General features: G+C 58.2%; 2 protein-coding genes across 4 annotated transcripts; both read right to left on the bottom strand.

Moving 5' to 3' along the window:
• Positions 1 to 2,009: 2,009 nt before the first annotated feature.
• TSTD1 (thiosulfate sulfurtransferase like domain containing 1) lies at positions 2,010 to 3,382 on the bottom strand. 2 transcript variants are annotated; one of them, XM_059413496.1, is made up of 4 exons: positions 3,263 to 3,379; positions 2,947 to 3,069; positions 2,295 to 2,457; positions 2,010 to 2,209 (listed from the first exon to the last, which is right to left on the bottom strand). In XM_059413496.1, exons 1-4 carry the CDS (start codon positions 3,336 to 3,338, stop codon positions 2,158 to 2,160), a joined length of 414 nt encoding a protein of 137 aa, XP_059269479.1. In that variant the 5' UTR covers positions 3,339 to 3,379; the 3' UTR covers positions 2,010 to 2,157. The 2 variants fall into 2 exon arrangements, with proteins under 2 accessions (XP_059269479.1, XP_059269480.1); XM_059413497.1 differs by lacking the exon at positions 2,947 to 3,069 and having other exon boundaries at positions 3,263 to 3,382.
• A 232-nt stretch (positions 3,383 to 3,614) lies between these two features.
• On the bottom strand, positions 3,615 to 9,355 carry USF1 (upstream transcription factor 1). 2 transcript variants are annotated; one of them, XM_059413494.1, is made up of 12 exons: positions 9,216 to 9,355; positions 8,474 to 8,766; positions 7,292 to 7,383; positions 6,865 to 6,914; positions 6,582 to 6,697; positions 6,133 to 6,234; positions 5,702 to 5,897; positions 5,357 to 5,444; positions 5,164 to 5,222; positions 4,948 to 5,042; positions 4,574 to 4,702; positions 3,615 to 4,397 (listed from the first exon to the last, which is right to left on the bottom strand). In XM_059413494.1, the coding sequence occupies exons 3-12, from the start codon at positions 7,297 to 7,299 to the stop codon at positions 4,308 to 4,310; spliced, it is 933 nt and encodes a 310-aa protein (XP_059269477.1). In that variant the 5' UTR covers positions 7,300 to 7,383; positions 8,474 to 8,766; positions 9,216 to 9,355; the 3' UTR covers positions 3,615 to 4,307. The 2 variants fall into 2 exon arrangements, with proteins under 2 accessions (XP_059269477.1, XP_059269478.1); XM_059413495.1 differs by lacking the exons at positions 6,865 to 6,914; positions 7,292 to 7,383; positions 8,474 to 8,766; positions 9,216 to 9,355 and having other exon boundaries at positions 6,613 to 6,698.
• Between the last annotated feature and the right edge of the window lie 351 nt (positions 9,356 to 9,706).

The raw sequence follows: 9,706 nt of genomic DNA, 5'->3' as shown, positions 1-9,706 counted from the left end.
AGATCCCCGTCTCTCTCTGTGCTTCTGCTCTTTCTCAAATAAATAAAATCTTTAAAACACACACACACATGCACACACACACACAGTTGTTACAGAAAGAGAATCATCATCTCAGGAAACTGCTGAATGGAAGTGGAAAGGGTCTTCAGAAAAATTCTGGGGTTTTCTGTGTCCTAGATCTTATCAGGATAGTAGTTATAAGCGAGCATACAATTGTCAAAACTCAATGAACTGAACACTTAACTGCATTTTATTGTAGGAAAAATACACTTCAAAAAAGAGAGAGAGAGAGAGATTATAATATTTGAGAAGGGGAGGGAAGCGACCTCTTTGCAAACAAAGAGGTAAACTAGACCCCAGGAAAACCTTCCAACCAGTCTGAGAGCCAAAGGGATGTGGGTATTCAAGGAAGGGAGAACGGGTACCTTTTTGCCAAACCTTGGCCTAGACTCCCTTATTTCAATTTCTCTGCAGACCCAACACTACCCACCTAAGTTCAGATGGAGCGGCTGTGGTTTGCCCCGGGAAAGGAAGGGAGAGCCATGAGAAGCTAGAGAGCCCCGACGGAACGGCAGATTTTATGGTAGTGCAGGGTGGGCTGGGATGTAAAATCGTAGCAGGGCCTGGGTCCTCCAGCCCAAGAGGCAGAAGGGGAGAGAAAGGCAAGGAATGCAGGCTATGTCCAAAAGGATTTCTCGGAAACTTGAAAATTCAGAAAATTGGGCCCATCTGTAACCCAACTTTCTCTTCCACAAATAAAGGAATAGAATTTTATTCATTTATATTTTTTATTTGGAAGTAGTCTCTACACCCAACATGGGGCTCGAACTTCCAAGCCCCGGATCTAGAGCAGCATGCTCTACAGACCTGCCGGCCAAGCACCTCAAGGAATGAAAGCTTCTAATACCAAACTGAGGAAGTCAGAGCTCTGATGTGAAAATACATGAAAGGTCGGGGAAGACATGCATGGAATTGCGCTGCACACGCAAGGGAAGTTATACCCCGACTGCGTAGTGTTGAAGGTCTGTCAGCAAGCTTTCTCACTCCATCAGTTTTGTTCGATCCAGTGCTGGATCAAAGAGCAGCATTAATAGAAACTGGGGCCTGTCTTTGGTGGCGCCGGAGTCCCCCCTCCTCACACCTGCAATCCATGTCCGACAGACTTGTGGGCATGAAGAGTGACATCCATCGCTCACTACTGGGCACCGCCCTTTGGTTTCCTCAAGCCAGTGACAAACTCTCAGGGAGGTGAGGTTGGGGCTAGGGACCCAAAGGTCTGGGGCAAGGGCAGGCAAACTGCATCTAGGAAGGACTAGAGAGTAAAAATGTTAGGATCTGAAGGACATATAGTCCCTGTCGCTCTGTTCTGCCATTTTTGCAGAGAAGCAGCCAGAGACCATTTGTCACGAATAGTCACGGAAGCTGAGGGAGGCCTGTCTGCTGAGCTTGGAAGCAATGGGCTCGGCTCCAGACGGCGCATCACATTCACTGCAAAGGCTCACAAAACCACTACCACCCAGGTCCCACCCCCAAGATTCCAAATCTCCGATAGCGCCCAAACGTTTTTTGTTTTTTTTTTTTTTAAATTTGTTTGCTTTTAGGTACCAAGTGATTCTGATGTGTATCCTGGGCTGAAAACAATTGTTCTAGGGGTGCCTGGGTGGCCCAGTCCAGTGACGCATCTGCCCTCAGCTCAGGTCATGATCCCGGGGTCCTGGGATCAAGCCCCGCATCAGGCCCTCTGCTCACTGGGGAGTTGCTTCTCTGTCTCTCTCTGTGCTCCTGCTCTTTCCCAAATAAATAAAATCTTTAAAACACACACACACGCGCACACACACACAGTTGTTATAGAAAGAGAATCATCATCTCAGGAAACTGCTGGCGTTGGGTGGGCATGGGGAGTACAGGGTGCGGGACAGATGAATGGAGAAGGACCAGGGGCTGAACCGAAGCCCAGATCAAGATTAGGACTATTTGGCATCCACCTGACACATTCAGTGCTTCCAGGATTTTTATTAAATTATCTTTATTTGATACGCTTGTGTGCTCAGTGCTGTAAGGAGCTGCCCATTCTAAGTCTGCCCCTTCCCCACCCTTGGTTAGGGTTTTTGGCCATGGGAGTGGGGGAGAGGGGGTCATCAGTAAGCCATCTTCCACCTAATCTTCTTTCTGGGACCATTCTCTATAGGCTCCTGCGTAGTTTCGAGCGCTGTGGAAACAAAGTGGGTGAGGAAGGACTGGTCTAGGAGGCCGTCCCCAGTCGCTGTCCAGCTAGCACCGAGCCTTCCCCCTACCCTGTGTATCCAAGGCCTTGGGCCAGCTGCGTGGCCTGCAAGCCCCGCCTGCCCATCTGACAGAAGAAAATGAGGTTCTCCTCTTCCAGCTTCGGCTTCTCGGCGGAATACAAAGCCTGGAAAGCAGCGGGCTCCATCTGCAGGGCACTTTCCAGCTCAGATACTGGGAGGAGTCGAGGGGAGAGAAAGGAGAGCCGGCAGTGGGCGATATCAGGTTCAGACCCGGCCTGGAAGGACTGGGTCCTGCGGCCCCAGCAAATCTTCAGAAGGCCCTAGGAGGCCCACGCCCACTCCCACTCCCCTCCAACCTCCAGGACCAGACAGGCCCACCTGCGCGGGAAGGCAGCCAAAGAGCTGAACGGGAGCCCCCTCCCCAGCAGCGAGAAGCGGCGGGCGGGTACCCAGCCTTGGGGAGGTCAAGGTAGAAAAGCGGGTCCGCCCCTTCCTCGCCGCCTGTTACCCGCTCAAACTGGAAGAGCCAGTTCCGCTGCCAGGATTCGCCTCCCACCAGCCCTTCTCCAGGAAGCTGGGGTAGGGGGTCTTGAGAGGAATAAAGGCCCCCCCGGGACCGTGCATTCGCCCACGCGGCCCTAGGAGCCCCCTCCTGGACGGCCTCTAGGCCACCCGCGCGGGCGTCCCCTCTGTCCCATACCCGGGATGTTGAGCGCCCCCGGGATGGTCCCCGCTGCCGCCTCCTCCCGAGATCTCACATCGATGAGCCGGGCCCGGCCCGAGGCCAGGAGCGAACGCAGTTCAGGGAGCGAGACCGTGGGCGCTGAGGAAGGAGGCACGAGAGCCCTGAGCGGGGCGGGCTGCCCGGAACGGCCGCGCGGCGCCCCTCCATCGGGCGGCGCCCCAGCCCGGGGACGCGGGCGTGCGGGCCCCGGAGCCGCGCCCCGCCGCTGCACCTCCTCCCGCGGGTCCGCAGGTAGGTCGGGACGAGGTCCCAGGTTTGTCCCCGCAGGTACCTCCGGCCATGGTGCGCGCCGCCACGGCGAGCCACAGGAATGCGGCGCCGGGCCGCCCCCTCGGTGCCCGCAGCATCTTCCCCGCCCTCCCGGAGCCGGGACCGGAACCGGAAGTGGAGGCCCCGCCCCCGCCGCACCTGTTCGCGGATACCAGCCGGCCGGGGACCGTTCTGCGATTGCCCCGCGCGGGCGGGGGTAACCATAGGCTGGTCCGGCCCAGGCACAGGCAGTCAGGGTAAGGACCACAGGAGCCAACACCCCACCCTAACCTCGGCCCAACCCTTACAGGGCAAAACGCAACGCGCCTCCCGCGCGCCCGCCCCGGGACCCACAAAAGGACGAAAACCAGGGATGACAGTGGCTCTGAACGTTTTATCTTAAAAAAAAAAAAAAAAAGAAGAAAAAAGAAAGGAAAGAAAGAAAAAGAAAATGAAAATCCATCCCCACGAGGGGAAGGCCCCACGCGGGCCCCGGTCTGTTGTTCTCCCTGGCTCTGGAGACTTCTGCACAGGCCTCGGCTGCTTGCCCGCCGATCATCTCTTCCTGGGGCAACAGCCGCTGCTAAGCAGCCTGTTCCCCACTTCTGGCTAAAGCCTAATCCCCAGAGTCCTCAAGTGCACAGCTGAGCTCCGGGGGAAGTGGAAGCGCCCGAGTCCTGGGGCAAGCCAGAGCATCGCTTGTGGTCAAAGACCCTTTGCCGGCACTGTCAGCAGGCACAGGGCGAGCCCCCACGTCCTGTGTGTCCGGTATCCAGTGCGGGGACAGCACATGCATCTGCGGGAGCACAAGGGCCCCGGGGGTTGGGTGGGGGGCTGTGTGGCGGGCGGGGCCAGGCTGTCAGTGCGCCCCCAAGTGTGTGTTTCACACTGGCAGGCAGCTCTGTCTGGGGCCTGGGTTCAAAGCCATGCCGTCTCAACTCCCCCGGAGCCCCCTCCAGAAGCGGGCAGTGAAGGAAAGGGGCAGGGGGTTATTAGCCTGTTGCTCCTGGGCTAGGTGCAGTTCTCGGAAAGGGGTGGCGGGACCCAAACCCCCCAAGTCCCCACAGTTAATTGCTGTCATTCTTGATGACGACCTCGACTCCGTGGTGCCGCAGCTGAGCTCGGAGCAGCAGGTTCTTGTTTTTCAGATCTTCCACCTGACATGGAAAAGGGGGCCACGGAGAGAGTGAGGAGAAAAACTGGCCCAGCCAAACCCCCGACCAGATTCAGACCCCCGCTGGTGATGGGGAAAAAGATGAAGGCCTCTCTATGGACACCTGAGGCAGGTGTCCCACAGCAGCTCGCTGGCCATGGACTTGGGGAGGGGTCTGACCTGCTGTCGGAGCACGTCGTTGTCCAGCTGCAGCTGGTCAAGCCCCTGCAGTTCTTCTGACAACCGGTGGTTACTCTGTCGAAGCTCCTGGATGTAATCACAGGCTTTGGACAGAATTCCACCTTTACTCTGCAAGAAAAGGCAAGGGAAATGAGGATTAAAATAGGTGCTACCTGGTTCGCCTTCCCGTGGCGCACTCACACTCTGAACCTCATCTTCCCCTAAGGACAGCGGCAGAACGTTTCACAAGGATACAGGAACCTTGGAGAAAGGTCAGCAGGAATTCCTGCCATGTGCCCTCGCTACCATGTCTGGAAACACCACCAGGAGACAAAAGCCAGGCATCCTGCCCACTACCAGGGTCCTTCCATGACCTGGCCAGACTTGGTGCTCTCCATGGAGCAGTCCGGGACGATCTTGGACAGCTGCACTATCCAGTTGTTAATCTTGTCTCGGCGGCGGCGTTCAACTAGGGGGCAAAGGGGAGGACAAGGTGACTCGGTGAGAACTCACCACAGGCCTCGTCGAGCTACCGGAGCCCTCCTGCTCAGACACCGCGGCTGTCCCCAACCCCACCAACTAGTACCCACCTTCATTGTGCTGAGCCCTGCGTTTCTCATCCCGAGTTGTCCTGGGAGCTTCTGACTTCCTGATGACAAACCCAGGGTGGCCAGAGTGAGGAAAGGACAAAAAATAAGATTAGAGGTTAGGGTCAGGAATGACACAGGAGTTGGTAGGGATCGAGACCACCACGGCAACGGAGAAGGAGCGGGGGCTACTCACGGGGAATAAGGGTGAGTCCTGGGGGCAATGGAGCGCTGGCTTCCTCCCTGCAACACTTCTTGGGGTGACATCATCACAAAGAATTGGCCTGTGAAGGTGGAGGGTAGGCTGTCAGGACGTGGGACTTAGGAACCGCATCACGCTCTGAGGCCAAGGTCCTAGGATCCTCCTCTGGAGGGATTCTCCTCTGGAGGGATCCTTCCTCCTAGGATCCTTCTGGATCCTCCTGCTGGAAGGGCAGCCCCAGACTCACTGCCTGCCCAGGTCTCGGTGAGCATTAAGGGGCCCCAGGAAAGGCCCACCCCTGATTCTAGCCCCTCCGGTCCGCAACCCCACGCAGCTCACCGGTGCCGGGAGGGGTTGCCTGCCCCAGCAGGGCCTCCGAGCCTTGGGTAGTAACAACAGCTGCTGTACTCCCCGATGTGGTACCCCCTGCCCCATCCCCCACTGCAGTGCTGGGGAAATAAGTATAGTGAGTCTCGGCGGCTGTCCCCTCTGTGTCAACAGCATCGTCACTGGTGAATGCACCCTGGATCACCGCCTGCGGAGGGGAACAACAGAACAGAGTCCAGTGTCTGTCAGGTGCTTCCCACTGAGCTACCCCGAAGCTTCTATCCCTGGGGGGAAGGAGGGAGAAACGTCCAGAAAGGGAAAACCTGGTGCCTTGGGACAACGCAACCCCACCTCGCCACCTCCAGCCCCGCCCCGATCTCACAGGTTTGGCTTCACCTTCCCCTTCGGAGCTCCAGGCCCCTCACCAGCCCAGGCCCCCATACCTGGGTCATGGACTGAGTGGCAGGATAGCCACTGATGGCGCCAGTCCCTTCAGTCTGGCCATCCAGCTGCCCCTCAGACACCTGGATCACCCTGTACATCACCTAGAAGCAGGAGGACATCGGAAAGTGGGGAGAGAGAATACAGGAGTCAATGCTGGGGACCCCAGGCTTCTTATAAAGCTTCTCTAGGACAGAGCCCCGAAATAAGAGTGCTTCAGGGACAAAGCTTCAGCCATTCCCTCTTCCGTCCCCAGAGGTTTTGGCCAAGCCTCCACCCCACTCGGATCTACTCCAAACCTCCTCCCCCTAGCCCCCCCCCCCCCCCCCCCCGGCCCCCCCCTGGCCCCCCCCCCCCCCCCCAGGCCCCCCCCCCCCCCCCACAGGCTCACTACCTCCCTCAACCCCAACCCCCCCGGTAACACCTGCAGGCAGCTGGCCCCCTCCCTTACCTGGCCCCCATTCTCAGTTCGGAAGACGTACTTGACGTTGGGGTCAGGGAAGGTGGCAGCTGACTGGATGCTGGCAATAGCCACGCTGGTGGGGTCCTCCCCAGTTGCCACTGCACCTGAGTTAGACGAGCGAGGAAGAAGCCTGCCCTGCGACTTACTGCCTCTCTCCCCCTTCCCAGCTGCAGGTCACTCAGAAGGACCAGGGTGCATGGCAGATGCGCCCATGGGGGATGGGGAGAGGCCAAGCTGGGCTCCTGGGCTCAGGTCTGTTTCGACCACTCACCCTCCTGAATCTGCACTGTCCCCTCTTCCGCTTCAGCTGTTTTCTGCTGCCTGTTTGTGACGGGACAAAGGAAAGAAGGAGGGAAGAAGGGAAGAAAAAGTTCACTGACCCAGTAACATACGGCTTCCAGACTCGATGGCATTCCCAACTGACGCTGGGTTAGGTTAGAATAACAACAGCTGGTATTTACTGAGTGTTTACTGTGGGCACAGCACTGAGCTAAGCACTTAACACACGTTATTATTCAGCACTCAGAACAGCACAGTGGGGCAAGCAGCGCATTCTGTGGATGAGACACCAGACCACGCAGCTGGTCAGCGACGGGGCTGAGATCAGAATCTAGGTCTGCCCGACTCCAGGGCCAGCGCTCTTAGCCGTTCTGCATCCTCCCGGCCTCCCGTCTCCCGCCCGCCGCTTCTTCACTCACCCCTTCATCTCTCTGTAAGGCGGCACATCCGAGGAGCCGGGCCTTCTTTGGAGTCTTCGAATCTCCTGCCTCACAGGCCTGAGTGCTAAGTCCTGACAGAAATCAGGGAGTTTGCAGCTGAGTCCAGGAAACTGAATAGTCTCTGTTTCAAGAAGTGGGGCTCCAGGAAGACTCAGCCAAGAACATAATGCAATCAATCTACAGAGGACAGTCGGTTTTCTCCATTCTGATGCTGAGAAGTGGGCTTGGGTGGTTGAAAAAGCAGCCCTACAGTGTTTCTCAGCCCTCCATTATCGCTTCAAGTCACAGTCTTTATACTTAAAGACGGAGGAACAACATATTTCTGGGGGGACCATGACTAAAGTTAGCACGATATGCCATGTTTAGACCACCACTATCAAAAACCAGGGCCACTGGACACTGGGGCTTCTTCCAGTTTCTGAGCCACATACAGGACCCAAAAATTTCTGTTCTCACACCTAGGAAGGGGAAACCTCCCTGAACCATAAAGAACATAGTTGGCCTCCTTGGGCCTCATTCTACTTGGCCCCTTGGGCTCCTGCTTTGGAGTGTCTGGATTTATGTCATTTGTTAGATACCCTCAAGTCCAAGTGTGTCATTTGCAAGCCCCTTCTGTTTCCTTCACCAAGCCTTCCCCTAGAACAACACAGTTGCTAAAATGTTGCCATGACAAGTCCAAGTCAACTGAACCTCAGCAAGAAGGGAAAAAACTCCAGGTTCAAGGTTCGGAAGGAGAGACAATGGAAAAGGAACTCATTTGCACGGTGCCCGCCTTAGGACCCTGACACCCAGCCAAGAGGACAGGAAAAACAATGAGCTGAGACTGATGCCTCCAGAGAGATACAGCTACCCTGTACAAAGGAACACATTTATCCCCGCACGAACGGTAAGATTTTGGTGTAGTCTGCACCCAGAAGGTCCCCGAAACCTTTCCTATCTAGGGAAAAATCTTCAGCGGATGGGCCCTGGAAAGTCCACATCGAAGGAAAGCGTTGACCAAAACAAACAAACAAACAAACAAACAAAACCAAAACCCAGAAAACAAAAACAAAAAAGGAAAAAAGAAAAAGAACTGAAAGTGAAACTGTCCGGAGGAAGTCACGCTGCCAGAAGATCCCAGTCCCGAAGGGGAAGCAGCGCCAGCGCTGCGGGACCACCTACCTGTCCATCCTCCAACCGCCGGAGGCAGCGGCCCCCCGAGGCTTCTGCGCTGACCGCGGGAGGAGGCGAGGGGAGAGACGGCCGGGCACCGGAGGCGTCTCTACCGCCCACAGCTGTCAGCCGGGGGCGGCCTCGGAGGACGCCCAGCAGCCGGGTCAGGCCGCTTATTCCAATCTTAGCTGGACATCCGGAAGCATTTCCTGGGCGTTAGGGGATGCGACACGGAAACGCGGCCGGGCAGTCGTGGCGTGCGCGCTCGGGCCGGGAGGGCCCGGCGAGAGCCCCTGCTAAGTCTGGACACAAAGGGGGAACCACCAAGTCCCCAAGAAGCCCGGCGCCCCGACCGTGCCCGCGCGGGCGGCGTCTCCCCGCAGGGCCCGCGGCCGGCAGGCGCGAGCCCGCGAGCCCGCGAGCCCGGGAGCCCGGGCGGCCGCCGCGCTCGCCCCGCGACCCCGCGCTGCGCTCGGCGGCCAGGAACGGGCGCGGGGCTCGGCGGGCTCGCGGTCCCGGCCGGCGGCTGGCAGCGCAGGAGGGCGGGGACGCGCGCGCTCGGGGGCGGGGAGAGCGCTCGGCCCACAAAGGGGGGCGGGCGAGCGAGGAGCGGGCACGGCCCCCTCCCTCAAAACAAAGGCTTCCTCCCCGGGAGGCCCGCCGCCTGAAAACGAGAGCGGAGTCAAGGCTGCCCTGCCTACGGGCCCACCCGGCCTCCGGACCCCCGACTCGCGGCCGGGCCCGAACTCACCGGCCGAGGCCGCCGAGGCCGCGGATCTCCCCTGACCGAGCTCTGCCTCTCCCGGACTCGGCGAGCTCTCCATGGACAGCTGCTCATGCGCACTCCCGGCCTGCGGCCATGTTGGTGAGGGGCGGAAGTATCTCTCTGGACCCGCCCAGCCTCCTCAGCCTCTGAGCTGCCCCACTTCCGGTCCTTCCCTCCTGATGGGGCGGAAAGATGCCTATGGGTGGGGATGTCGCCGGGGAGGAGAAGAAGGAACTTCCTGGGATCCCCCGAGAGGGACATTGAAGACTTCGTCGCTTTCGGCAAGAAAGACAGACGACTAATGTGTGCTAGCCTCTTCCTACCGAACAGGGCGTTTTTACTGGTAGAAGGGAGCGAGGCTGGCTCCGATGGAGGGAAGGACGTCGGACGGAGGCGCCATCTTTAACAAGGGCTACTTGGGAGGCCATCTTGGACCAGGACCCTGATTTGGCGTCCACTGGCGAGGAGGACGGTTC

Source organism: Mustela nigripes, chromosome 10, assembly GCF_022355385.1.
Source record: "Mustela nigripes isolate SB6536 chromosome 10, MUSNIG.SB6536, whole genome shotgun sequence".
Taxonomy (NCBI): Eukaryota; Metazoa; Chordata; class Mammalia; order Carnivora; family Mustelidae; genus Mustela; species Mustela nigripes.
This window is presented reverse-complemented; position numbering and strand designations above follow the sequence as displayed.

Coding starts and splice junctions, on each gene's coding strand:
- TSTD1 (XM_059413496.1), bottom strand. CDS start 3,338: ATGCTGCGGGCACCGAGGGGGCGGCCCGGCGCCGCATTCCTGTGGCTC. Junction 3,070..3,262: donor GGCGCGCACCATGGCCGGAG/GTACCTGCGGGG, acceptor CTCCTTCCTCAG/CGCCCACGGTCTCGCTCCCT. Junction 2,458..2,946: donor GGGGGCGCTCAACATCCCGG/GTATGGGACAGA, acceptor GACTCCTCCCAG/TATCTGAGCTGGAAAGTGCC.
- USF1 (XM_059413494.1), bottom strand. Junction 6,235..6,581: donor GAACTGAGAATGGGGGCCAG/GTAAGGGAGGGG, acceptor TCCTGCTTCTAG/GTGATGTACAGGGTGATCCA. Junction 4,398..4,573: donor ACGACGTGCTCCGACAGCAG/GTCAGACCCCTC, acceptor TTTCCATGTCAG/GTGGAAGATCTGAAAAACAA.